We start from the raw sequence: 26,648 nt of genomic DNA on the forward strand, positions 1-26,648 counted from the left end.
AGGTGAGCGGAAGAAAGGGAAGGCTTAGAGGTGGTAGGAGAGATGTCCTCTACGGCGGTCACCCTTGGAGGGGTCGGAGGGGGAGTGTTCGGAGTGTTCGGGACCACCGATATGGTGGGCAGTGCTCGGGACCGGAGGTTTTTACTCACACGACACGAGGCGAGGTCCGGGCCGGGAGGTTTGACTTGGGCTGGGACGGAGCCTGGATACGTTGACATGGCGTAATCGTGGACTTGAGGTTGGCTTGGTGCGTGATCGTGGTCAATGTAGTCTACTCTGAGTTTCTGATGTTGATAAAGGGCTCGAAAAATACTGCCGAGATAGCAGTAGGTGTTGATATGTTGTTGAGACCTTATGACATGACGGCCATCTCCATTGAAATTTTGTGGAGATGAAGCTCTGACGATGGATCTTCGACATTATATGGAAGTCCTTCGAGGGGTTGTTACCCCAATAGCTTCCGCGAGAAATGCACTTGAGTATGTAGGGAATTTGGGGCAGCGAAATCAAATACATTGTGAGCGTATCTACTACTAGCCAAACACCGGCCTTCGTCTCGCCCCGAAGGGCACTCTTCAGCCTCTTGGTCGATTCGCTTACTCGGTGCGCGATGCATTGGGTAAGTACACATTTAAAGGGCGGGCTCCGTTGTGTGAGATCGATCGCGGCAAATGTCTCGTCCGCCCACGCCAGGCGGTTGAACGGCTCGTACTGGTCGTTCCACTGCGAGGTGGTGCTTGAGCGAGTTTCTGGCGGCTGAGAATTGATCTGCCCGTACCGGGACGCCGGACACCGGATACCGGATCTCTCTTCCGATCACTGCCCGTACTCTGAGCATAAGCTCCGAATATACCTCCAGAGACGAAGGATTGTGAAGACCTTATTGGCTTGAAGACATCATGTCGGGGGGATGGGATCGTCTACGTTGGTTATAATAGGAGGCTCCCCTCAATTGACAACCTTGATGACGCTACTTCAGTGACCTTATCCTTGTAGATCAAGAACGCACGTGCTGGAACAGAAAGTTCTCTCATGACAGTTATCCTATTCATTTATACTCATATCTCATGCCGAAGCTGGCCCGGCAGGCTTCCTAGCGTAGATGGAATGGCTGCTGCCATTAGTCAAGGAACTCAAAGCACGAAGCGGGTTTGAAACTCACACCGGGAAGTACGCATGAATGCTCCGATCGCTGAACTCCTTGCGCACCTGCATCATGAGAACCAAGACCTCCTCTCTAGACCAATTCAAGGCCCTGGTAAACGGAGCCATGCAAAAGCCCTCCCAGCCAGCAACCAGATTCTCGTGGGTCCAGACCCCAAGCTCCCTATAAAGGGCATCTCTCGGCCAAGGATTCGTCGGCCACTTAAACCTCTGTACAGTCACATCCTCAAAGCCAACCTTTGTCAAAGTCTCTTGAAGTGCTTGTGCGGTGTGATAAGGGCGACCGAAGATGTTGGCAGCCTGTTCCAGCATGCGAACCGACTTGATGATTGCAGACGTCTCCTTGAGGGTGCCGTCATCGGAGAGAGGGCAGGGGTCGATTTCGTTTAGCTCGAGGTATCCCCCGGGGCTAAGGTTCCTGGATTTAGTTGTTTAGCTTCCACCCGCGACTGTAGATGAGCAGGGATGAAAAACTCACTCGAAGCACTTGCGAATGAAATCTTCCCAGCTCTTGACCGACGAGGTCATGACCCGACTGTGGATGTAGTCGAATGGCTGTGAGAATGTCCAAGTGTCCTCGACGTCGTCAATCTCGAAGCGGACATTGGGAGGGGTGCTATTGGCGATCAGCTGCTTCGCCTGCGAGAAGGAAGAGGTGGAAATCGCACTAGTTGGGCCATGTGGCAGATAGATCGACTCCGAGAACCTGAAATGGGAGTGAGTAAGACGTCAGACCATGAGATTCCCGGTGCAGTCAAACTTACTTCAGCCTCGGGATGCTCATCGCCAAAGTCAATCGCCCAAATGCCCGTGCCTGTGCCGATATCAAGGGCACGACGGACTCCAGAGCCAGCTGCATTCGGTGGAGCCGTTCCGAGTTTGTTGTCAAAAGTCATGAGAAAGAGGTTATGTGACAGGTCTACGGGGTTTCCTGGATTAGCCCCAGACGGTTATGGCTGAGTTGCGCTTACCAAGTCTATCGAGCTCCCGTTCGTCGTTGGGAAGTGCATATTCTACTTGCGTAAGCCGGAGATACAACCTCAAGTTTAATGCGATGCGGAACTCACTGCCGTCTTTGTACTTGTGATACGTGCGTCCGTTCTCTATGCGGTAATCGAGAATCGAACTGCTTACACTCGTGCTGGAAGACGCAATGCTCTGAGACACTTGTCATTAAGTTGCTCCTCACAATCAGTGGGTTTCTCAAGAAACTTACGGGTCCAATGGGTGAAGCGTCCTCATTGTGAATCTGAGTTCACGATTAGCAACAGCTCTCAGAAAAGATACACGGGCCTCAGAAAGACCTCATCTGGAATAATAGCGTCGATCGTATCATCGCCATAGTTTGGGGGCGAGTTAGGCGACGATTTCGGAGAGGATTTGGGCGGAGAAGGTGCCATCTTCGTCGCGATCTAGGCGGGCGAGTAATGTGGGGTGGAACGAAGATAATGCGTAAAGTTCTCTCTTTTCACTTCCTCATCGTATTTATATCTGCGAAACTTCTTCTATCACAAATTACCCCTCTCTTGGCGCGTGATGGTTATGCATGCCGTCGGCAAGCAAGTCCTGTTGGTACGATTCCTGCATGAGCATCTCCATATCCGGAAGGCCAACATGGAACAACCAACAAGTGTTGACAAGGTCAGCCGGCGCAGTCCGCGTCATTCCTTGTTACACTCTAAAAGAATCGACACAATGAATCAAAAAGGCGGAATAAAGTCACAGGGCTTGCGAGCGGGTTCGATCAGTTTGTCAACCCGATTGGTCGGACATAATCTGTCATGAGCGCTCGCTGTACTTCCTCAGTGGGCCTGCAAGGATATCCACTCGAGCAAATCATCTCAAGGGCAGATTCATCTATTTATGAAGATATCTTGATGGTATATTGCACGGCATAGAGGGGGTGGGAGTGGTATGTAGCTCTTAGAGACAACTAACCACGGCCCGTCCGGAAACTTCTCCTTTCTCGAGCTGGGCCATGATCTCGGGAACGTGTGAGAAGTTGAATAGATCAATGGCAGCCCGTATCGTACCCTTCTCAGCTGCTTGAAGCAGCTCCGTCATTTGCTCTTCCGTCCCGACCATGGCACCCTTGATTGTCAGAGCTAGTGCGAACGTGTCAGCCTTCGTCTTCACTCAGAGAGCCTGCGGTCCAGAGGTAGAGAACATACCTTTTAGGGCACACTGAGCAACTGAGATGGGTAACTCGAAATCGTTTCGAGGTAGCCCGACACAAACGATTGTCCCCATCGACCTCAAGAGCTTTGGCGCAATCCGATAGGCGTCCTCTGAACCGGGAACCACGATGACAGCATGGGCTCCCTCCCCGGTCAGACTAATGATCGACTTTTCCACATCGTCAGTTGTATAGTCAATGAATGCATCTGCTCTACTCTCCAGGTACTTCCGTTTCTCATCTCCCGTGTCTACCGCGATGACACGGAACCCCTTGAGCTTAGATGCGATTTGCACTCCAAGATGACCAAGCCCTCCTCCAGCGCCTTGGATCACGACCCAGTCGCCTTGAGACAAGTCATTGTCCAGCATCGAAAGCGCGCCCATCATCGTGAGGCCCGCACAAAGCAAAGGTCCCGCCTCCTCGTCGCTCATTCCCTCCGGTATCAGGGTCAAATATCTCGAGTCAGCGACGACGTATCGCTGTAGGGTTCCAGGACGGTGCTTGCCCGTATTCAACTGCTTGGAGCAGTTGTTGGGGAATCCGCGCGCGCATACGGAGCACTCTCCACAAGCGCTGTAAAGCCACTTGACTCCGACCTTCTTCTTCAAGAGTGACTCTGAGACGTTTTCTCCCAATTTCACGACTCTGCCGATACCTTCATGGCCTACGATGGGATCGTAAGCACCCCAACCACGGAGCGCTCGGACTTCTGACCCGCTAAGAAGATGGCCATGGAGTTAGAGAGTTGGTTTTGGTGAGAAAGGTGGCTGTCTTTCAACTTACCACAATCCAGTGAAGTCAAGTTGGACGAGAACTTCAAACGGCCCGGGGGTTCCGACGGGGACATTCTCGCGAACAACGACCTTTGCATCAGGGCCGGGGTTCTCAAAAAGAACTGCTCGTTGCAGTGTAGGAATATCGGAGCTCATCTTGCTTGAAAGGTGACGTCGCAATAAGATGTCTGGAAAGTGGCTCTTGAATGTGTCAAGTGAACGTTGGAGTGGTGTCTGGGGGGTCAGACGTCCAACGGAGTTTGTTACCTCGGGAATAGTGGGGTGTACCCCGCGCCGGGAACGCACACGGCAGTCAAGAAAACGGGAATAGTGGATCACATCACGGACCATAAGCGGCGCCGGTTAATCGGGAGATTGCTACGTCGAAACTCAATTAACTTCATACAGTTGATTTTTGATTATGGAAACTACCCAGTATGCGACCATTATCGCCTCACAACTCCTTTCTGTATCAAAGCAAAACCATCAGCCATACTCATTTCTACTTTCAATACATTGCCTACATACCCAGACGCGAGTAGATGTAAAAGCTTAGCAAGTCCAGACATAAGTGCACTTGGTGCCAGCAGGGACGCAGCCCGTCTTTCCTGCGTTGCCGTCACCAGAGAAGTGTCCGTTCTGGTTGCCGCAAACCAGCGTAGGGCTGGTGTACTGGTCGTCGATTTCGCACGTGAGGTCGTTGGAGCATGTGCCGGAAAGGTTCCAGGTCTCCGCGAGGGCCAAAGGCGCCAGGAGAGCGATGATGGCGAAGAACTGCATCTTGTATGTAGATGGAAAAGCAATGGGCTGGCACTTGTAGAGAAGTTGAAATGAGGGGCTGAGATTGAGAATGATGCTGTAAGTATTTGACAGTTTAAAGGCTTCTTGCAACTTATAAATCTCCTACTGTTCTCCTTTTTTCTTTCTTCCCGCATTTTACTCAACATGAATTTCAATTGCTAAGCGGCCTTCGAAACGGCGGTACGAAGCGAGCCATTGCTGGGAACATTAAAAGCCTGACTCGTCCAGGTAGATCATCATTTACGGTGTAAGCGAGGGGGTCTTAGAGGTGAGGGCCCTCAAGCGGGTTTACGTCTGGTCTGTTGAGTGCTGACTCGCTGATTCTTTGACGGACATCAGCCGCAGGGAGGTACGCGTACGGTGTGATCCACCTCGCCCTCAAGCATTTTACTTATGTATCACTATCGGTGCGAATGGGAACATGATCTCTCCACAATGATCAAAAATCAATTAATTTCTTTAAGGGGATTACTTTACGAGCCGAAGGAACAGCGGTTAACTGCGACGCAGTCGGAAGTTCTCAACGATTTCGGAGCATCGGCTAGGAGTTTGGCTAAGACCCACAAACTCTAACATTAAATAATCGCTGTTTTGGTATGACAATTGCTTGCTTAAATACCATCGTATTCAGTACGACAAATCCGCCTTTCAATCGGAATCAGGAATGCTTGTATAGCCTTGACTCGCTTCTGGCCCATCTTCCCGGTGGGAGTTCCAAGGTGGGAAACATCCCTTATTGCCGAATTCCCATATAAAAGACGAGGCGTGGGAAAAGAAAAACCCGTTCCTAGTCGCCAGCAATTGTCAATGATGTATTCAATGAGGCACTGGAAGTTTCCTCAATGGAAGGCACAGTGTATCACCTACCTGAGCTTTTCCTATCTCCCCGTGTCCAATCGAGGACTCTTACAATACGATAAATTGTCTATTTTTGTCCCGTGTGTACTACCTAAAGAGGCCCAAATGCAGCAATAATTACACAAGCAGACTTGTCACGGAATACCTGTGGCCTCTTTCCCATGAAGAACTCACAGACCCAAATTATCCTTACGGAGTCATGAATTAAGTTCTCGTTGTGGGTCAAGTTCGGAAACCCCCCACTTGCGGCACGCCGAGTTGCGGACGGCCGAAGTGGGAGAAAGCAAGCCGGTAATCTGAAAGCCATAGATGGTAGATTACGTTTACGAAGTTACACAGGGATTTAAAAAAAAAGAGTTCACCTCGGTAGGCTACATCTCTTGGTGCTCATGCTGGAAATCGAAGTCGAAGCCTGTCGTCGAGTAGGCTGTGGGCGTAATTGATTGTTGACCTTGAATCACTCCACCACCCAGTTATTTTGACCTGACCCGTCGACCCAGACGGGCGCCTACTGACTGGTGACAGGAATGGGATTGAGAGGGGGTATATAGGATTCTTGTATATTCAGGTGGAAGGTACGTCTAGATGTTTTCTATTAGGTCACAGAATATTCACCTGAGTATTCGGTAATAAAGCCTAGAGTATTCTGTTGATGGCGAGGCATCAACCTCTGAAGCTCTGAAGTAGGCACACAGTACATTCATAAATATGCCTACTAATAATGGGTGCTTCGCCCGATGGAATGATTCAACACCATATATTGCTTGAGAAAAATGATGAGCAGAAAATGGAGGCAACTGGCATCTCCATTGTCCATTCGCCCAAGAAACTACAGTCAGAATAAGTTGCGAAGCTTAGTCTAGCTATGTGGTTCAGCAACTCAAGAGGTTGTCGTATTGACTCTCGAATCTATGGCATAGCAACCGCCTGAATGGGGGTCTATGCTCGTGCCAGTTCACTGCCCTCTCACACTCGAGACCCAAAGGCATTAACAGTCATACCACCCATACTAATACACGCCCCTCTCTTCCACGAATTGTTTTCATTATCAGCATACCACGGACCACGGAGCTCCTGGCCCGCGATACACCCCTTGGTGGAATAAAAGTACGCTTTCTGGTTATAACCCCCATAGACCTCGACCCGGACGGACTTGGGGGCAAAATCGGTAGTAGCGCAGGTGTTATCGTAGACGTTGCGTCTCTGCGAGGCGCCTCCGCAGTTCTCGCCTTTATACAGGGTGAGGACATAGCCGGACGTAGTGGAGGCAAGTCCGAGGCCGAGGATGAGCATAGATGAGAGCTGCATTTTCATTGATATTATCGTTGTCGTTGTCGAGATGGCTATAGTCGGTCTAGAACAACAAAAAGAACAAATATTCAATGAACTGGGCTTATGTCGTATTCGATCGCTAACTTACTAACTTGATGCTCAAGAGAAGGCTTCCGTGAGAATATGAAAGAAGAGTTGTTTGATATTGTGATAAACCTCTCAAGCGGGATCATGACTCTCTCTTTATACTCAAGAACGTGAACTTACAATATGGTCCTGATAGGATCAACGTCAGCGGGATTTACGACTACATTAAATTAATTTCTAGTGTAGTAACTGCAATCGTACACGATTTCCAGATCTGCGACACCTTTTTGCCCGGGATGCGTGGGGCTTGACCTGTCACGAGATCTCCAAGCCTTCTGGATCGCCGAAGACTGTGTGTACTATGACCTTGGATTTCCGATTAGGGCTAATACGACTTGGCATCTGACATATGCTTACCTCAATGCTGTGTCTCCCTTCGTGATACTGACACCTGAGCATGCAGGATTATACTGATACTGAGACAAAGAGGAAAGTATGCACGTGCTCACCGGCCCAAAGAGAAAACTTGACAGCCTGCCGATCCAGGCATTTTCCATCTTACAGTATGTCCTGCTAGGGTATTTCCTTTGAGACCTTGGAAAAGATCAATTCGACAGAAATGGAACTACTCTGAACAACCTGGCAGAGATCAATTTAGAAGTATCATATTCATCTGTACTCTCAAGTGTGTACGGATGAAAAGTCTTTGCTGATACTCCTTAATACCAAGACTGTCTCAAAACCGTTGGTTGGAAGCGCAATTTGGTAGTAGATCAATGATGTCAATTCAGTACATGGAGTTGATCTTGTACCTCCATACGATATAGCACATGCAGATAAATCATCCTGCGCTGACCGCTCTCGTACCACTGCCACGCGTTGATCTTGACCCGTCTATTGAACAGCCTGCTCGATTTTCGATTGATTGCCTTTGAGATTAGAAATCAAGCAGCAGACATGTTACACCGATTTCTCTGCCGTACCCATTTGTCATCAACTGGCCATCGTTCTGGGAAGTCATCAAGATGGGCTGTCGCGTGATATGACCTAACGGCAGACATTCGCAAAGACAAGTGTAATTCAGGATTACTTAACAAAAGATAGCGGAGAAGTGGCTTGAAAGAGCCGTGAAGAGCCATTTGATCCGAAGGTCACTAACAAGAACAGCCTTGTAGTTCTACATTTGCGTGGAGAAGGGGTAGATGGGGATCCAGCTTTTGTGGTTAGATCGGTGAATTATATGCAACATGACTGATGATCTAGGCGCTATTACAGAGGCTATCTCTTGTTTTGGTATATTTCGATACTGGCTTCTTCTTCTTCTTCTTCTTCTTCTTCTTCTTTTTCTTTTATATGGTTGCCCTAGCCTCTAGTTCGTTTCTATTTTGACAGCACCTCACCCACAAAAATAGCCCAAATTGAGTGGCGGGTGATTCGCGAGTCAAGAAGTACTGAGTGGTCCTCACCGAGGGTGATCTACGAAAAATATCTCATCCATCTGTACATTGTACATATCACCAAAGCCAGTGAGTAATGCTGTTTTGCTATTAAATGCTGCAGATGCTTCTCTTCTTCTTGTCTTAATAAGAAACAAGATCTTGACAGAAAAAGATATTGCCAAGAAGCAGCGCGGCAAAAGGGCAGCAACCCATCTTGAGAATGAACAGACAATCGACAAAAAGCCCGCAAGGTATTACCGATGCCTTGAAAACAACAGATAGCATCTCAACTAATACCTCTCGGCTTTTAGTGAAGGCGTTTCCTCATCCGCCTTGTCAAAATTCTGCTGCCTCTACCGCAGAGTCGCCGAGACGCACTCTGAAAAAGGCCTCTCTCAGTAACTCAAGATGAACATAGACTTCTACAGCATCACAAGTAAATTCAACATAGAGTCTCAGGCAATTGGTTGTGACGCCTGATGAGTCACACAACAACCTCAAGAAGGATCATTCCAACTTCACACTTGAAAACATGCTACTACCACATGAAGAAGTGTAGAGGATATGTCCTGGTGCAACATAGACTTGATCACCTGTTTTACGGGGCGAAGGAGGAGATCTCAACGGCGACGTAGATTAGTGACTGCGTTGTCAAGGTGTGAGCGGATATAAGCCTGGTTAGGATATTGCGCCGTTAACTCGTTCCGAATAAAATGCCAAACTATGTGTTTATGATGGAACATGAAAGCTGGCTATCGAGAAAGACAAAGTATCTGTGTCGGATTGGAAGTCCAATTCGACCTCGAGGCAAGGGGCCCGCGCAGGGGCCACTTACGGGCTGTACTTACGATAATCGCGGCCTGCCCAACCTGCGGTTGGAACCTCCCTTTTCCACCTTACGCAGAAGTTATTACAGATCAATTGACCTCGTCAACCCACGGTTCGAACCAGAATCCCTGTGATAGGCATACCAACAACCTGCGTAGTTAAAGCATCAGTTCCACGTCTTGGGTCTGGCGTTCGTTCGCGATTGCAAGTGCTTGAGGAGGACATGGCCTTGCAGGACGTGCCTCATCACATTTCGCGAGGAGAGACTAGTGCAGCATGGAGCTGTCGTGGATATCGACGTCGTTGGTTTTACATCCTTTGGCGGCGAGTAGAAGAGTCTGAGCGTCTATCCTAAGATGAAGTTGGCCGAGTAGACGGCGTTACATCAACAGGCAAATTGTCGGTTCAGGTTCTATTAAAAAACGTCGATATGGAAACATCGCTACTGGCTGAGGAAATATCACCATTTACGAAGGGTACCGCAACATAGCCTGCTGTACTACGAAGTTGCGAACTTGTCTTGTGCTGCGATCTAGCGATGAGCATGGTACTTCAGGATCCTTACGTTAACATGCGCGAGTAGGACGCCTGTCTGTAAAAGCTTCCCTGATTCACAATGGTCATTTTGTTTAATGGAAACATCCAGGTGGAAGAGAGAAAGAGGGGAGGGCGAAGGAGAAAAGACATGATGGAGTGAAGAAGCCACAGCCCCCTGAATACTGCTTCGGAAGCTAATGGGGCATATCCTGTAAGCCGTGAGGTCTTACAGAGCCATGGCATAAATATCTCCACATTGGTGGCTTCGGCGCAGCAATTCTGTGGCAGGCTGATAAGTGGCAGCTGAACATTCCACAGCGAGAAGCTAACCAGATTGGTCCTCTTGCGAGACAACCTGGCTCCAGCCGTTGAGGTGAGCCGAGTGGCGCATTTGCAATTGATTGCGGTCACAACGGTGTTGGACGACAGGCCCTACCGGCACCATCTCTGAGAGATGCTTCAACCGACACTTTTCTCGCACTTCGACTTCCCGACCTTTCACTACAACGTCGCGGACAGACGGGTCGTCTTGCCAAACTCTATGCGTAGGGTTGAAGGAAATGGAGCCATAGAAGCTCTGAAACAGAACTGTGATTGCAAGACGGTTATCCTGCCCTAAGGCTGCTGCGGCTGAGAGCGGGAGAAACCAAATACCAATTCGAGGGATCCGAGAAGGCGAATTTGGTTACACCAATAGGACCCGAATCAGACTGGGGTGACAGCAAAAGGCTTGCGACGGGTTGCGCGCGGTGTGACAATATCACATTAAGGTTAAACAAAATATCTATGAGCCATGAGTGCAGGGATCTGGTTGTAGATCTTGGATAGACTTTGATGCCTACTTGAGTGAAGCATTTCAAAGGGGCCATGCTAGCAGTAGTGAAGACAGCGACAATCTAGCCAGGTGATAGCAGGCTGGCCTTACTCGTGCAACCAGCTGGGAAATTTTGCTCAACGATGGACATGAGCGACAGAACGGCGCGGAGTTACCGCAAAGAAGCCTGGAAAGTACATTAAGGTGCGGGAGGAGAGCGGATGAGGCTGTTGTAGTCTGCCTGGCGGTCTCACTAGATTTCAGCTAGCTGCAGGACGTGACCACAACCTCGAAGGATCTGGAAAAGCTATCCGCCAACTCGTTCGTATCTGGCAGTTCTGCCTCAGGGCTGAGAGCTAGTGCGAAGAAACTGACTGGGGCCGGGTGCCCGAGAATCCCAATTAAGCGTACAGTGCCAGATTCTGCCGTAGGGTCGGAACGGGTCCGCGCGAGTGAAAGAAGCATGATTTCGTGAAGATGGGGAAGCCGAAGGCCCGAACCCCCCCCCCTGGGTCGAGCGATGCCCGCTTTGGCTTCGCGGTGCCGAATCAATTTTGCGAGCCAGGCGAGCCATGCTTGGGGCTGGGAAAATCGGAATCTTTGGTTCTCCACTGCGGGTTCCGTTCCGAGGGAGATCTGCGCCCCTGCAGCTTCAATGATCAGGTTCTGGGTGCACTGAGACTGAGAGTCACGCGGTGGCACGGTGAAGGAAGGGCAGGACTATTGGAAATTCAATCAAAGTCGGCTGCCAAGACCTGTGTACGGCATCGTGGTAACAATAGCGTAGGCAGAGCCTGTGGCCTCGTCCGTTTTTCCCTCTGGGTTTTGAGCGTCATCGATTGGCTTACCGGCGGAAACCACCTACGCTAGCGAGAGACAGCGCGGTGGCTTGAGGGGCGGATGGAGGCTTGCCCGAGTCGCGACGGCAGGCTGGCTCCAAGTCCTTGTATCGACGTCGATCGCCTCATTCCTTTATTGCCTGGTTAAATCCCGACAGAGGCTGCAGCTCCGAAGAGTCAGGAGACGTGCCGCTGCAAGCCAACGGAGTCCGTTTGCTTCGATGCCACGACAGCCAAGACTGATGAATAGCAGCCGAGCATTGAATAGGGTTAATGTCAAAGACTATTGTGCATGTGCCAATGGCAGACTAGCGACTGGAAAAATCGGCCGAGACGGATAGCGGCGTGGCCGCATAGCTGCCATGGCCTTTGTGCAGTTTCGAGAAAAGAGATGCCAAGGGAACCTTTCGAGTCTACGAATACATAGATATTCGTCCGGATATGTTGGCGAGGGACTGCGGGGAGAGAGATGAGGTGACGGCGTGGACGGGCCCCTAGAGGGCCTGTGTACACTAAGGTACCTATCAAGAAAGAACCTTGGTGTTTGCCTGATGCGCGCGACAGCGACCATTCTTGGCTTTGGCCTTGGAATATCGTTGAAAGATGGTTTACTCAAGTTTCTGAATAAAGAGGGTCGAGGGCGATCGTTGGTAAAGAGAGGGTGTACGGATGTCGTCGTAATCCTCCCGCCACGACGTCCAGTCAGGAAGAGGCTGGGCGTGCTGATGGTGGACCAGCCACACGTGTCTCGAAGAGAGCACTGTAGTGGTGACAGCTGAGAGCAGCCAAACACCAATCGATGGTTCGCAAGAGGAACTCTTTGACGAGGGCCAGTATTGCTCTGACACGCTGAGAATGCCGGCGGCCCAGCCAGAGAGACAAGACAGCGACGGGAATGGGGCCAAGGTTTGTGCTGTGCATTGAATTTCAGTCATCCATCCACCGGGAGCTTCGATGTGGTCGTGCCGAAAGCCGGCGCCTTCCTGGAGGGGGCTGTGCACGGCCGTTGCTTCCGTTGCCACGTCTGGGCTGCTTGCTGGCGCCAATTTCTAGTGCGAGGTGGCGCCTGGATCCTTTGCTGGTGTCTTGCGGTAAGAATTAGGTATCTGTCATGGTCAATATTTGAGAGCAAGTGGTCGAGTAGGTCATACCTTAATTATGTGAGGTGCCGGTGCAGGTAGAATAGAGAGGACGAACCTGCCTCAATAGAGTGCACACAATGCTGGCGACATCCCGGTCGTCGGTCATTGCTTTCGCGGGGGATGATGCAGGCGCTGTCCGAAAAAGGCTGTCGCTTTCTTTTCTTCCCATTTCGTGGTCAACAGTTAATTGTTGCCAAACCCTTGGGATTTCCAATCCTGGGAAGGTGAGAAGGAGCGATATTCAGGGACTGGGCTTGCTGCTTCAACCCATCATCTGGAAGTTTAGGCCAATTGGAAATTGTATTGAAAGCAGGTCCCCGCAGTTCCTCAGGGACCAACGAATGAAATCTTCGTGTGGCTGGCAGTTGCCTGGTGTGTAAGCATGGCAATGCCTGTTGGCGGTCTCAGCAGAGTTCGGCTGAGCTCAGCCTCAAGAAAGCTCCTTCCCGCACCAATTTTGGACGGAGGTAAAGGTACTCTTTCGCGGGCCCCACCACCAAAAAGTACCTTACTTGGTCAGCAATGACGGCAATACGCCCACACAGTGCAGTGCAGTGCCACTCTCCCGCGCCTTCCTTGCCAAATTCAGTGAGGTCACCAACGCACCTGCAGTCACTACTGCCCCCCCGGTCGACTGCCTTCCAACTGTGCCTTCTTCCCTGGGGGGCGGTCTCTCGGTGATGCAGGCGCCTAGACAAACACAGCTCGCGTATCCATACTCCTCCACGCCTTTCTTGGCCTCTCCTTTCCCAATCCACGCTACGAGTCTGGGCAACCAATCTGCCAAGGCAGCACCCTCAGTCCTTAAAAGCATTGCCATCCCACTTCTTTTCTTTGGCCTCCCCCCAGTCGCCGTCGTCGTCTCCCCAGTCATCAGCATTTCGTGTTTTTGGCATCTCTATCGAATTCGGTTCTCGTGGCTTGGAATCCTGCCTTTGCGAATCTGCATCTACGAACTCTCGCCTGCATTTCTTACACAACGCTCACAACGTCATATCGCTAGACGTACACCACCCCAACGACATCGATCCGGAACCCCGAAAACCGAATAGGATCCGAATATCACAATGGTCGCTCGTAGCCTGCCTCTTGCCGCCCTCGCGGCAAGCGCATCCGCTCTATCGGCTCGTCGCGACGATACACAGTCTTCTGGTGGTGTCGGTGCCATTTCTCTGCCCGTCTACCAAGACGTCAGACTGCACCCTCTGGACAAGCTGCGCAGAAGACAGGTCTCTGATACAGACGCCCCAGTTCTCAACGTGACGACGACTACCTATTTGATTGAGCGTGGGTATTCTCCCAAGCGCTTGAAACCCAATCATATTTACTAATCATTGTTCTTAGTGAACATTGGTACACCCGGCCAAGACACAAAGGTTGCCATTGATACTGGTTCTTCCGAACTCTGGGTCAACCCCAACTGCGCCAACGCTGGTAGCACCGCACAGACACAATCCTGCAGAGCCAACGGCCAGTACGACCCTCAAGACTCTTCGACTTCGTCTGTTTATCGCCAGACGGGCCGCATTAAGTATGGAAAGGGAGAGGTTGTCCTGCAATATGTCAGCGATAACATCACGCTTCCCGGCAGCGGTATGTGCTGCCTCGCTCTGGCGCCTGACCAACCCCACTAATTGCAACTTACAGACATCGCACTGCGAGACACAATCTTTGGCTATGCCACTGACAGTGTCGACCTTAACAGAGGTATCCTCGGCCTGAGCTTCGGCGAGGCGACCAACAACACCGGGTACCCGACCGTACTTGACGAGATGAAGGCTCAGAACATCGTTGAGTCTCTCACTATTGGCATTGCGCTTGGAACCAAGGACGAGAAGACGGGCAGCGGTCTCATTTCCTTCGGCGGTGTCGATACCAAGAAGTTCAGTGGCACCCTGCACTCGGCGCCCATCCTTGGGCCCCAGAACAACGAGAACCTGTGGAGGTGAGTAATTTCTCTTCTGCTCTTTACGACAATGACTGATTAATTTTTTTTAGGTACTGGGTTCAGCTTGATTCCGTGGGCCTGAGCAAGTCAGGAAGCAGCTCGAAGACTTACGCCAACTCCCAATTCCCCGTCTTCTTCGACACTGGCGCGACCCTGAGCTATCTGCCCTCAGCTGTGGTAGACTCACTCGGATCTGATTTGGGAGGCCAGCTTGACTCATCTGTCAACATGTATGTGGTACCTTGCAGCACCACAGGCACCATCGACTTCAAGTTTGGCGACTACACCATGAAGGTGCCTATCCAAGAGTTCATCTGGAACGTTGGCAACAACCAGTGTGTCCTCGGAGCTGACAAGGCGACCGACGGCTCGTACCTGCTCGGTGACTCGTTCCTTCGTTCGACTTATGTCGTTTTCGACCAGGAGACACCCGCCCTCCACTTTGCCCCCTACAACAACTGCGGTTCGAACCTTCAGAAGATTCCCCTGGGCGCGAATGCGGCGGCGAAGTTCACTGGCGAGTGCTCTACCTCCACTGCCCCCAGTGGTAGCAACCCGACTGGCACCGGCAATGCTGCTGGCCGCTCAACATCTACCAACCTCTGGCTTGCAGCCGGTGCTTTGGTTGGCGTACAGACATTCATGTCCTTCCTTTAAATCCGCATACATAATTGAACGGCTGAATATCACTGCATGAATCGGGAGTTGGGGCAGGACCAAGACGGTCGCCACATTGGCGAATAGATGACGACGAATCGAGCCTTCTGTACATGGCGGATCGCTTTATACCCTCTTTCCCTGGCCATGGGACTACATAGTTTCTGTTATTGATTAATGAACAACTGAAACCCACAGAGGTTTCTAGATTATCTCACGACACTTGCGCTTGCAGCTGAATTGTGATGCGATTTGATGTATTTGATGCGACATAGTCTAAGCAGGAATTAACGGGTTGGACACATTGCTGAGTGAAAGGAGTGGATGAAAGCAGGTGATGGTGAAATCGGGGCAGAAACCCCTGTGCAATGCGATTTACAAAGCATTCGTTGCCAGTGGACTTCACAGAGAAAAGATACAACACTGCCCTTTGAGAACACAATTGAAGCAATTTGTTCCCATACAATGATATCCGAGATCGAGGTATCGACCAGGGTGCAGCCTCTGCTCCACAAGGGCGCGCACCTGCACAAACCCCAATATTGTCAGGAACATGAACGATCGCAGAGCTGCCGAGATCTGACAGAAATTGGAGAGTTTGAGAGAGGACAACTGCCCAGTGCCTTTTTGTAAGCTGCTGGTTCGTCCCGAGTTGTGAGGGAGGTGCGGGATGTCAAGGTTGAACCCTGCCTGCATCTCGTTCTTGCCCAATCTGGACATGCAACACATGGCAGGAAGCCTCCTTTCCAAACTGGTGGTGAATACCCTCACTTCCTGCCTTTCGAGAATCACCATTGATGAGAGTTCACTGCAGACCCGTGCGAATCTCTGGCTCACTCTTTTCCTCCAACCTTTATCTTCGCTGTTTGATCAAACCATTTTTTTCTGGCACCGCCCTTTGACACCTACTCACTCACGTTTCTACCCTCTTCCTATTCCTTTATCCTTGCGATAGTTTGTCGTAGCTACACCTTTTACCGCCTCAATACCTCACCTACGAGCAAGCACCAACAGATCAACCTTCAAGATGCGCTCCACCGCAGTCCTCGCCGCCTTCCTGGCCTCTGCCCCTGGCCTGGCCCTCGCATCCGGATACCTGGGCTTCGCTCTCGGTTCGAAGCAGCCGGACGGGCAGTGCAAGTATCAGGCAGACTACGAAGCGGACTTCAGGGCCATCCGAGATGCTTCGGGAAGCAGCATCGTCCGCATCTATGCTGCTGACCAGTGCAACACTACCCAGTATATTCTTCCTGCGGCCAAGCAGGAGGAATTCCAGGTGATTCTGGGCATTTGGTAGGCCAACCTTGTTCGGCGATATACTTCACCTTACCCCAAATCGAATGAAGCTTAATTGGGAAAGTGCTCCCGCTGACTCGGACAGGCCCGATACCGAAGAGTCGTACGCCGCCGACAAGGCCGCAATCCTGAAGCACACACCCGGCTACGAGGACCAAGTCTACGCCATCACTGTCGGATCAGAGTCCATGTACCGCGGCAACTTCACCGGCACCGAGCTGGCGGACAAGATCAAGGACATAAAGAAGGCGGCCCCGCTCTTCAAGATCGGCACCGCGGACAGCTGGAACAAGTATCAAGACGGCACGGCCGATGCCGTCATCAAGGAAGCCGACATTCTTCTTACCAACGCCTTTTCCTACTGGCAGGGTCAGACGCGCGACAACGCCACTGCCTGCTTCTTCGACTCCATCATGCAAGCGTTTGGACGCATCCAGAGCGTCAGCGGATCGCTCACCAAGCCTGAGCTGTGGGTTGGCGAGACGGGTAAGTCGGACTGCTTTACTCGTCACTCCGATCTTGGTGGTTGCCTTATTGGTGATCTTGATCATCTATGTCATACATCCTGAGCAATGATCGCCATACCGAATGATTGTACACGCGCATCGTGAACGTATTGCTGACAAGTTCGACTGAACTTAGGTTGGCCCAGTGAAGGTGCAAAGTATCAGCAGGCGATCCCGGGACAGGACAACGCTCAGGCTTTCTACGATTCTGGTGTCTGCGGTATGGTCAATTGGGGCTTCAACGTGTTCTTCTTCGAGGCCTTTGACGAGCCCTGGAAGCCACATGCCATTGGTGAAGATGGCAGCGAGGCACCCGAGACTCATTGGGGCGGAATGAAGGCCGACCGTGCCCCCAAGTACCCCCTCAGATGTTGAGCGATGGCGGCTACTGATTCACTTGATTACACACACCTTGGAGGAATGTTTAGTATCGGGCAGAGGAAGGCATTTCAGATGGCATGGGCGGCGTTTGTTTCGTTGACGAAAGATTGTCACAGAAAACCATGATACCCTAAGAAACGGAATTCAATATTTACACTTTGCTTCCTCATCTGGTAGTCGATGGAATGAATCCCAAAGAAGTCTGACAAGCGAATGAAAAACCTCGATCGGGAGGGCCTGTTTCTATTTTCTGCGCATCTGACGCGTGGGCAAAGTGGTCAGTGTGGGTGTCGAATACTCGAGTTGTCTCGGGACCGAGGGGGAGGGAAGAGCGCGAGGCCCAGGTATCCAGGTCAACGGCCAGGTACGCGCGCATGCAGAGCGTCGATACGTACTTACGTAGGCCAAGCTCTCGGTGAAAAAGGGCGAGTTAATGTACCTTATTCTCCGTGCCCGTCTGTGTGGGTGCTCGAGGGTACGATGTCATAGGTCATAGGTCCCACGGGTGCGTTGTTGAGTTTGGGGGATTTTGAGTTGCGACATTAAGGTTTTTGCGGCTCACGTATAGGGCATGGTGCCGTCCAGTGCCGCAATACCTTAAGAAGTAGGGTAAGGTATTTCGTGGGCTTTAAGGTGTGGAAGGTTACAACGGTTGCCGCTGGCAGGGTGGAGATTGGGGGCAAGAACATGGAAGAGACAAAGGAAGGGGGGGGGGGGGGGGAGTGACGGATTGGGGGATCTGGAACACGGCCAAGTCGGGACGAAACCGAGGCACGGGCGGGGGAATGGGGAATTGGTCTCGGGTTTTGCTGCATTTTGCAGTGGGCAAGCTGAGCGTCTGAAGTCTGAGGTGGTTTCGCGTATCAGGATTTGCGGCTTGGGGGAGTTTTAGCATTTCAGGCACGCGGAAGTCTAAAACATCTATGCCGTTGGAACCTGGCAGGGGTGGATGGACGACGTGCGTTTGTCGCGGTGAGAGGGGGGAAAGATGGTTGTAGCAGACGTTGCGCGAGGCGTTGCGCCACTTGGGTATGGTTGTTGGTGTTTGATGGGCGCCATGGCTTGTCTGGCGTGAGTATCATCCGCGTTCGCTTAGATTCATTGGTGGGGGTTGAGCTTTCGGTGAGTAACGGTTCCAGGCAGTTAGTCGCATCATCAACGAAGAGGGGAACGGGGGGTGATATCCAATATTTTTGAAATTCTTTTGTAAGATGAGAAAAGGGTGATCTAGTATATGGTAAAAAATTGGAGGGGAATAAGAAGAGAAATTTGGTGAAGAATATGCCAAGACCGCGCTGGTGATGTCGTGCTGCCGGCGCTCCCACCTCGCGGAGGTCCGTAGGGGAAGCTCAACGGAAAGACCAGCAAAAACAAGCAGACGCAACGTCTTGGATGCCAACATTAGTTTTGGGGGTGACCATAATCCTCCGCTGTAAGGTCCACTGACGACGTCCTCCTGTCTCTCTGCCACTCCATCTCTCACTCGCCCATGTCGTCAGTCATCGTCGTTTTGATGGAAAATGCCCAAATAGTATTCCGCCTGAAATAACAACCGCTGATGCTGATGGATGCTTTGTGAACCGGTCACATATGTAATAAGTCGTAAATGGTACAGACGACGAGCCCGATGGCGTCGTGGTCCTCTCCTTCGTAAAATTTGGCCGTAGAGAAAGGAGAGGCGAGGCCGGGAGTGAGGCGGTTCATCGGAATCGTCGGAGCAAAGGATGCTCACACATCCGCCCATATTGGCTTCAGCAGTGAGGCAACAAGTTGCGTGATGATTGGCTTGCTCCCGACGAGCTCCGGCCTGTCTCTTTCCCGCCGCTTCCTCTCATCGCTTATGATGATACGTTTGACGCTTTGCATAGTAAAGCCAGGCTCACGTTCTCAGAGGACTGGATTGTTATGTTAGTTGTGATCCTAATCAAGTCTAGTTGAGAATGAAGACTTACGCGCAACCTTGAGGCGTCACAACTCCAAAGAAGCAGTCGCCCGAGACCTTTTGTGCTGCGGGCACTACCTGATTTTGATGGACGGGAGTGATGACCACGCCAGCGGTGGCGAGTGACGCGCACAGCGTCGTCAGAATCGCGAGTGAGACCTTCATCTTGTCGTCGGTTGTTGGTGTTCGAGGAGAGGGCGTATTAAACAAAAAAGAAGGCTGCTCAAGATAGCTGCCTTTGCGTTCGCGCGAATCGGACCGGTTCGTTGACGGAGTTCCCAAGTTCCAGTCTCTTTCTGATATCCCGCTTTTTCGTGTTTTGTTTTTCCCTTTGATTTCCAGAATCCTCCTTCTCTCCGAATGATCGTGGAGTTGTTGTTGTTGCTGTTACGGACGTCGAGCTAGCGACGAGTCGTCTTGGTTGGTGAAAGAGTGGCGTTGAAGAAGTATGTACCGGCAGATCGGCAGAAAAATATGTATAGCGAAGGCAAGGTTTTTGGATCAGACCAGCTGGACTAGCAGACACGAGTGCGGGCGGGCGCTCGGTAGGTAAAAAGAGAGAGGCGAGGTGCAGCTTTTGCTGTCCGGGCTACGAGCAACACACGGTAGAGGTGTGATGTAGGTGATGGTGTGCGGAAAGGATTAGACTTTGGGGAGGAAGAATGTGTGGGATGTCGGTGTGTTAAGAGTGAAAGCCCGAAAAAGTGCGTGTGAGCGTGCAGATCTCTTGGCGTGCGTGTGTGGGTTCGTGCGTTGGGTGCGTCTTGCTAGAGGCCGTGTGTTCGTTGTATGGTACGGAGTATTGGTGGCTGTTTGGTGGTATAGGTATGGGAGGTGTACTTGGTTGGTGATCGTGAGACGAGGAGTTGAGATGGTGAGAGAAGACGAGGAAGAAAAAAGAGGGACACGGGTTTTGTGATATCGGACGATGATGAGCTGTGACGAAACTCGTCTCGACAGGGGTGGTGGCACCGGGTAGGCGCGAGTACCTCACTTTTCGACCTCGTACGCACCAAAGGCAGGGAGGGAGACTGGGACAGAGAGGGGCAAAATATGGTGTCGGAGACGAGGCCCAGCTACGTCTCTGGACCCGTACCCAAGCCTTCTTTGAGTGGGAACATCTTTTGACTATTGATGCTAAGCATTCGAGGGACAGGGCATGCTCGACCTCGAGAGCTTGAAGGCAGGGGGGGGATGGTGACCCCTTTGGGGATGGAGGACCGAGATGAGCGGGTGGAGTTTCAGGGTTGAAACCCATTGCGGCGGTGCGCGGTTGCGGTGAGAGTTGGCTTAATGAGTGTGGTCACTCTGGTGAGTCGGTTTTGATTTGCTTCATGGGATGGTGGTGTCGGTTCATTTCACGGGAGGTCTTGGAAGGTGGTCGAGATGGTTCGTGATGGTGTTGTTGAAGCTCGTGGTCGAACGTTGGTGAGTCGACATAGCTTACAGTGCTTCTTTCCCACGGTTACTGACTCTGTGCCGTGTGGCTGCGGACCAGCGCTCGGAGAATAATAACCTAATGCACAGCGCGGACTGCACAAACACAACCGCTGAAGCCGCCGCCAGCAGACCGAGACTAGGACAACCAGGCCACCGTCAGGACTCCAGGAGGGGAAGAGCGGATCGTCAGAGGCTGGATTGGCCTGAAAGGTCTCCAGAGTCCAGCCGCCAAAACCGAGCAGGGCCAAGGAATTAAGGTTGTGCGATTAAAGCAAGGGGCAAAAATCGATTCGATTGGATAGTTGAGGCGACGATATGTCGACAGCCCGAGATACGATGGACGTGGAAAAAAGCAGAGCCGTTGGCATTGGCAGTGTGGGCTCTAGACCTTCTGGAATGGCAGCGGGGATCGATTGGATGGGAGAAGGAACGGCAATTCGGTGCCTGAACCCCTGACTCTTTCCCTGCAGGTTATTGGGCGTGATTGGCTGGAGAGGATGGACTTGGAGGGGACATGCGACACGCCCGGATTCTGAGCCGCGCCACAGAAGGTGACCAGGGGCCACTCAGATGGGCGGGTTCGCCGTTCTGTGGTGGGGAAAGGCGCTGGGTGGGGCTACATGTCACGGACGGGACCGAGGGATGTAAGGGGGAAAGAGGGACGGGGTGATTGATTGGCCAGAGATGGGAGGAAGGGGGAAGGAGGGAGCTTAGCGAGCAGGTCACGTAATCAATCAGTCCTCGAGGAAGGAGGCACCATGATGAAGGCAAGCACGACGAAGAGGCTTGCGCCACAAGCAAGAGGTAATTGTTAGTGTGCCTGGCTGGCGGGTTCCTACTTGCTTACTTAAGGTAATGGAAGCAACCCTCCAACGACAACCCGAGACAGCAACGACAAGGTAAAACCTGGCTGTCGCAACTCTCACGCACATGGCGCACTTGACGGCGTGCCTGGCTGGACCAGGGGCTCCGCTGTCACTTTGGCGGTTTGGCTTTCCAGCTTGTCAGTCTTGATGGGAAAGCCACTGAAAACTTCCTTCCCCCTTGACATGGATTCCGGGATTTTGGTTTGGGAGATCCCATTTGCATTGACTCTCATCAGCCCCCCTCATGGTCATCATCAGTCCACAATCCCACCCCGTCGTGCCCGTCAGCGATTCATCGACGTGATCCCTGGTGGTGATCTGGCGACTCTTCCACGAAATCCTGCCTTGGAGGCCAGTGTCGTTCGCGGATCACTGGCCATCTCTGGGCGCGGCGCCAACTTCAGACCGTCCCTTACGGGATGCCCAGCCCAGCCAACTCGACTTTCCAGACTTGACGGGGGGCTCGGCGCTGGGGGCGGCCTCCCAGGGAAGCTGGACGCGTGGCGGACATGTCTGGACGAGGAGGATCTACCTGATCCAAGGGGGCTTGGGTGAATCGCAGTCGCGGTCATGGATACAGGCACAAGATACGTCGTACCGGCATTTGATGCATCGTGACGAACCCTCGAAACGTGGCTGATGGGCCTCTGATAAGTGGACTGAGTCTTAAACCACTAGCCCTCCTCTTAATTCTGTCAGGCAAGCCGCATTTGCTTCGCCAAAGATACCACGGTACCTGGCATGCAGTCCTGACTGCAGTGGCCCACGATAAACGCAGATAATGCAGCATCCCGCTGATGTAAGTCGCGCTCGTCCTCATCGGCCTCCAACAGGATCCAATTGCCGGGCAACATCTGCCGGGACATACCCTGTTTTCAAAGCACAGTGCTGAAGGGGGGGGAGAAACCCTCTCGTCGTCGTCGAGTTCAGCTGAAGCGGCATATGCAAGTCACAAACCGTCGTGCTTCCCCCTTCAACCGTGGCCCCTCACTATCTTTCCCCCTTCTTGCAGGACTTGCGCCCACGCACGAGCCAGACACTGGACGATTCTCTAGTCTCCCTGTCTGAATGGATGAGTGGATAGATGGCAATGCCTGGCTGACTCTCCCTTGCCCTCCGTCGCCCGTGTGTCTCCTGCGATGCGGCTCTGCCGCTCCGTTCCGTGGGTCCGCCTGTCCTACGCTGATCTTTTGATACGCGCCGGGAAGAAACTGATGTATCTTCCGCGAGGTTTTCTTCATGCCGCGTACAAACGTGTTCTAACCTGAGGGGGCCTGAATACCACCAGATCGTCCGTGAGCTCACGGAAACAGAACGACCTCCCTTCCGGACGTCTTCCGGATGAAGGGTTTTCATCAAGACGATACAGGCACACGTACACAGTCTAACACGTTGAATATCTGCCCAGTCGCCCATCTCTTTCGCTGACCTGTCGATTTCCGTGCCGTCTTGCCCGAGACCCCTCTGTCCTGGTGCGGTCGTGATGGAGAAGGGTCCCGACTCCTTGTTACACAATGTCTCGCTAGGGCGGGTTGGCGGCGGGTGGAACGATTGGATGGGTCTAACGGGTAAATTCTCATCACGCAGACACGGCAGGACCGTTGTCGATGATGTCTGGTGGCTTGTGTGAGGAATGTGATCGAGTCATTGGCCACGTAGGTACGCGCCTTGCGGCCGCGAGTATGAGAATTCGTCATACTTCATTCCTCGGCCGTGCTCTCTGTCGAGTTGAAGCGACGTCATCAGCCTTGGTCTGTGTTACTTCTGAAGACATATGGGTAAGTAAACTAATAATTTTTTACTACTTTGATTCAGGAGAATGGGCCGTGAGATATTTGGTATGGTAAGCGCTGCCCGCACCAAACGTATTGTTCTGAAGCCTCCATCCCATAGGGTGCCGAACACCACCGGCACACAGATACACGCATTCAATTAAGGTAGTAACGAGTAACACGTCGATCTTCTCTTATTCTCATTATATCTACATGTGGAACATATGTATCAAAGGCTGTCGAAAAGAAATTGAGGAAGATATTGACGCGACTCGTCACTCGATGAGATTAAGTCAGCTCTGATCCGTTTTGTGCCATAATTTTAGTATAGCCCAACATGCAGCTATACTACATTTCGGTCACCCAACCCTTAAAACGGTGTTAAAATTACGTTCCGATAGGCGTACTCATTACTGGTATCTCCTGCGGAGACTAACACTCGGGGGGACTTGGCGGGGCGCCTCCATCTTGTTTTTATTTCTTTTTTTTCTAAAAAAAATCCAGGCACCTGGTCAAGGTATTACGAGATAGATGTGGTGTTGTTCGCATTGACCGTCTTGTTTTTGGAACACAACTTCGGAATGCGAACTGTGAATTTATATTATCTGACAGCTGTCTGGGCGATAATTTGAGACAGGCTGGTCTTTTCGTACCTCTTTAGCAGAGGCAGAAGTTGGTAGTCCTAACTCCTAACTTGTCTTATAACAGTCACGTTGAATTTATGGTCATTTAGTCACGCACGGGTGTTCATTCTTCAGCCCCTTCGATAGCTAGACTCATGAAACCGCCTACTACTCAAGCAGCCTATTCCGAGCTTTCAAGACTTCCTGCTCATCCTTTCTTTCTTTGGTGGGTCCAACTTCTGGCTTTGATCCTCAACCTTTTTCTTTCATTCAACCGTTTGTGAATCCTGCGTATGTTTCGCGATACACTCCATGACTTCTGTGAAATTATGTGTAAGCGGATGGTCGGAGCCCATTTCATCGACGCTGCGCTGGTAACCGTTCTCTAGGATGTTCTTTGATTCTTCCCACTTGCCAAGTTTGTGCTTGATGAACCCCAGATGATACCTGCAGCTAAGTACAAGGTATCCAGTGTCGCCATGTATTACTTGAAACAACTGCAGCGCGTGAGCGATACTTTCTTCTGCGTCTTCGAACAACTCTAGTTCATGCTGTAGAATGGCCAAATTCCGAAGTGCGTTGGCTTCCTCGCTCGACCTGGGTTGAGATTCTCCGAATTTCTTGCACAGACGCACAACTTGGCGCTGAGTATTCATTGCTTCTAGACCGCGACCTTGTCGGTGCAAGATAAACGCCAGCATACTCAATGCATTGGCATGGATATTAGATGCCTCGGATCTATCCAACGTTTTGGATAGGAGCTGACGACATATTCTCTCTGCATCTTGCAAATTCCCTTCTGAGGCGAGCGTGGAAGCCACTAGGAAGACAGACCAAAAATTGGCAGCTTTACCGGATGCTAACGTCTCTTCCACTATGCTGAATACCTCTAAGTATGTTTCTTCCGCATTTTCTATGTCGCCCAGCTTGTGAAGTGCCATGCCTAAGTAAAGCATCAGGCATGCTTTTTGCCTGAGGGGCGGAGCATCGTCACTAATTAGTAAGTCTAGTGCTTCTCCGTAATCTCCTAACTTTAGAAACAACCTAACAAGGTTTTCTATCGTCAAAAGCTTGGTTTTACTATTCTGAGGTAGGATGGTATGTAGCTCTATGAGGATTTGCTTCGCTTCTTGGTTGCGGTTGAGACGTTGAAGAATCGTTGCCTTGAGCCGTCTTGCTTCAAAATAGGACTCTTTCTGCTGATTGTATTCTTTTGTTTCCAAGGCTGCTTCAACATAGTCGAGTGCGAGCCTATGCTGGTCAACAAAGCAGTAAAATATCGCCATGCTGTGCCTAATCCTGAAGATCGAAGCGTTGCCCACGAAGGTATTCTCTGCATTTGCCGCTAATAAAGCTTGATAATGAGGAATAGTCTTGTGAGAAAAAGGGAAAGCCCCTATTGAAGCTGAGAAGAATTCGGCCAGCGTTTCTAGCGCCCTTCCGAAGAACCGCCTGGCGGAGCCCTTCCGCTTGAGCCAATCTGCGGTTGCCAACTGAACGAGACGATGCATGCATAAGGTCCCGTCTTTGTTCTCCTTGATGAATGAGAAGGCCTTGAGAATACCTAGAGCTTGCTCGAGAAGAATCGAATAAGCCCCATCTCGCTCAAAATTTTCTAGACTTTGGTCTGGATCTCCGGAGTATTCACTGATGTGGTCCTCACTTGAGTTGCAAATTTCTTTCCTGGAGTCGTCCTCGAAGTCATTTGAGGTTTGTATTTCTGCGTCGAAATCGAGATACGCCTTGTAATGTCTGGCTTCGTCTTGTCCTGGTGACGATCCACTGTCGTCGCTTTCATTGTCGAATAGTTTCTTTTTGCGACGTACTTCCAAGTACATATAGATAGTTATGAACTGCCTTTGAATCGCTTGACGATCAAAGAAAGCCATCATCGACAAGATATCGGCCGCAAGTGGGTTCTTTTCCTTGATGTGCTCGAAAGACACCACCCACGTCGCCGTTACAGCGTGTGGAACGTCTGCGTCTCGACCAACGGCTTCGAAATTCCCACCCAGTAACTGAACTTCGACACTATTGCTCTTGTTCAGAATATCAAGATATTTATCTAGGCTCATGCAGTTTTCATGCATGAAAGCTGCAGCTTGGGCAATAGCGAGTGGCAGGTTTTCAAGGCGGTTTGAAAGGACGGTAAAGGCATCCATTGACAGCGACGAGTCTCCAGTTATCTCGCGAATCATTTGTACCGACTCTCCATCGCTCATGGGTCCAACTTCCAGCAATGGTTGGCCCGGGACAAGTCTCGATCCCGCTTCTTTGTTCCGTGTCATAACGAGGATCGAGCCATTGCCATATTTAGGAAGGAAGCGGGCCATATGTTAAGAGTCTAGCCCACGTAAGTCTACGTTAGGGGGATTTTAGTATATAGAATCTAAACTAAGGAGTAGAGGTTTTTAGAGCAGAGGTTCTATAGAGGTTCTATAAAGGAAAAGCGTTTAAATAAGACCTCTATAAAAGCGGCGCGGT

General features: G+C 51.2%; 9 protein-coding genes across 9 annotated transcripts; 3 read left to right on the forward strand and 6 right to left on the reverse strand.

The window, feature by feature from the left end:
• Positions 1-1,158: 1,158 nt before the first annotated feature.
• Positions 1,159-2,564, reverse strand: BDZ83DRAFT_715894 (S-adenosyl-L-methionine-dependent methyltransferase; the record flags this gene model as incomplete). Its single annotated transcript, XM_060511795.1, has 7 exons — positions 1,159-1,582; positions 1,643-1,780; positions 1,833-1,870; positions 1,929-2,083; positions 2,136-2,177; positions 2,232-2,322; positions 2,469-2,564. 7 exons carry the CDS (start codon positions 2,562-2,564, stop codon positions 1,159-1,161), a joined length of 984 nt encoding a protein of 327 aa, XP_060370132.1.
• Positions 2,565-2,961: 397 nt separating this feature from the next.
• Positions 2,962-4,380, reverse strand: BDZ83DRAFT_661650 (chaperonin 10-like protein). Its single transcript, XM_060511065.1, has 3 exons — positions 4,127-4,380; positions 3,336-4,060; positions 2,962-3,269 (listed from the first exon to the last, which is right to left on the reverse strand). Exons 1-3 carry the CDS (start codon positions 4,270-4,272, stop codon positions 3,088-3,090), a joined length of 1,053 nt encoding a protein of 350 aa, XP_060370133.1. The 5' UTR covers positions 4,273-4,380; the 3' UTR covers positions 2,962-3,087.
• A 2,361-nt stretch (positions 4,381-6,741) lies between these two features.
• Positions 6,742-7,294, reverse strand: BDZ83DRAFT_783786 (uncharacterized protein; the record flags this gene model as incomplete). The annotated part of the gene is made up of 1 exon (XM_060515596.1): positions 6,742-7,294. The coding sequence occupies exon 1, from the start codon at positions 7,087-7,089 to the stop codon at positions 6,742-6,744; it is 348 nt and encodes a 115-aa protein (XP_060370134.1). The 5' UTR covers positions 7,090-7,294.
• A 4,905-nt stretch (positions 7,295-12,199) lies between these two features.
• Positions 12,200-12,839, reverse strand: BDZ83DRAFT_647256 (uncharacterized protein; the record flags this gene model as incomplete). Its single annotated transcript, XM_060510057.1, has 2 exons — positions 12,200-12,640; positions 12,789-12,839. 2 exons carry the CDS (start codon positions 12,837-12,839, stop codon positions 12,200-12,202), a joined length of 492 nt encoding a protein of 163 aa, XP_060370135.1.
• Positions 12,840-13,382: 543 nt separating this feature from the next.
• BDZ83DRAFT_422753 (uncharacterized protein) lies at positions 13,383-14,083 on the forward strand. Its single transcript, XM_060502988.1, has 2 exons — positions 13,383-14,024; positions 14,078-14,083. The coding sequence occupies exon 1, from the start codon at positions 13,414-13,416 to the stop codon at positions 13,783-13,785; it is 372 nt and encodes a 123-aa protein (XP_060370136.1). The 5' UTR covers positions 13,383-13,413; the 3' UTR covers positions 13,786-14,024; positions 14,078-14,083.
• Positions 13,801-15,338, forward strand: BDZ83DRAFT_567129 (eukaryotic aspartyl protease; the record flags this gene model as incomplete). The annotated part of the gene is made up of 4 exons (XM_060503927.1): positions 13,801-14,020; positions 14,078-14,326; positions 14,381-14,678; positions 14,732-15,338. The coding sequence occupies 4 exons, from the start codon at positions 13,801-13,803 to the stop codon at positions 15,336-15,338; spliced, it is 1,374 nt and encodes a 457-aa protein (XP_060370137.1).
• A 901-nt stretch (positions 15,339-16,239) lies between these two features.
• Positions 16,240-17,688, forward strand: BDZ83DRAFT_783808 (family 17 glycosyl hydrolase). Its single transcript, XM_060515597.1, has 3 exons — positions 16,240-16,631; positions 16,720-17,120; positions 17,277-17,688. Exons 1-3 carry the CDS (start codon positions 16,366-16,368, stop codon positions 17,513-17,515), a joined length of 906 nt encoding a protein of 301 aa, XP_060370138.1. The 5' UTR covers positions 16,240-16,365; the 3' UTR covers positions 17,516-17,688.
• Positions 17,689-19,400: 1,712 nt separating this feature from the next.
• Positions 19,401-19,628, reverse strand: BDZ83DRAFT_747718 (uncharacterized protein; the record flags this gene model as incomplete). The annotated part of the gene is made up of 2 exons (XM_060513491.1): positions 19,401-19,416; positions 19,474-19,628. The coding sequence occupies 2 exons, from the start codon at positions 19,626-19,628 to the stop codon at positions 19,401-19,403; spliced, it is 171 nt and encodes a 56-aa protein (XP_060370139.1).
• A 5,954-nt stretch (positions 19,629-25,582) lies between these two features.
• Positions 25,583-26,497, reverse strand: BDZ83DRAFT_567105 (uncharacterized protein; the record flags this gene model as incomplete). Its single annotated transcript, XM_060503922.1, has 2 exons — positions 25,583-25,768; positions 25,991-26,497. Coding segments are annotated over 2 exons (693 nt in total), but the record flags the coding sequence as incomplete, so codon positions are not given.
• Positions 26,498-26,648: the final 151 nt, after the last annotated feature.

The sequence above is a fragment of the Colletotrichum acutatum genome (assembly GCF_030867785.1).
Source record: "Colletotrichum acutatum strain CBS 112980 chromosome Unknown BDZ83scaffold_8, whole genome shotgun sequence".
Taxonomy (NCBI): Eukaryota; Fungi; Ascomycota; class Sordariomycetes; order Glomerellales; family Glomerellaceae; genus Colletotrichum; species Colletotrichum acutatum.

Coding starts and splice junctions, on each gene's coding strand:
- BDZ83DRAFT_661650 (XM_060511065.1), bottom strand. CDS start 4,272: ATGAGCTCCGATATTCCTACACTGCAACGAGCAGTTCTTTTTGAGAAC. Junction 4,061..4,126: donor CTTGACTTCACTGGATTGTG/GTAAGTTGAAAG, acceptor CCATCTTCTTAG/CGGGTCAGAAGTCCGAGCGC. Junction 3,270..3,335: donor TGCTCAGTGTGCCCTAAAAG/GTATGTTCTCTA, acceptor CGTTCGCACTAG/CTCTGACAATCAAGGGTGCC.
- BDZ83DRAFT_783808 (XM_060515597.1), top strand. CDS start 16,366: ATGCGCTCCACCGCAGTCCTCGCCGCCTTCCTGGCCTCTGCCCCTGGC. Junction 16,632..16,719: donor CAGGTGATTCTGGGCATTTG/GTAGGCCAACCT, acceptor TGACTCGGACAG/GCCCGATACCGAAGAGTCGT. Junction 17,121..17,276: donor GCTGTGGGTTGGCGAGACGG/GTAAGTCGGACT, acceptor GACTGAACTTAG/GTTGGCCCAGTGAAGGTGCA.
- BDZ83DRAFT_422753 (XM_060502988.1), top strand. CDS start 13,414: ATGCAGGCGCCTAGACAAACACAGCTCGCGTATCCATACTCCTCCACG.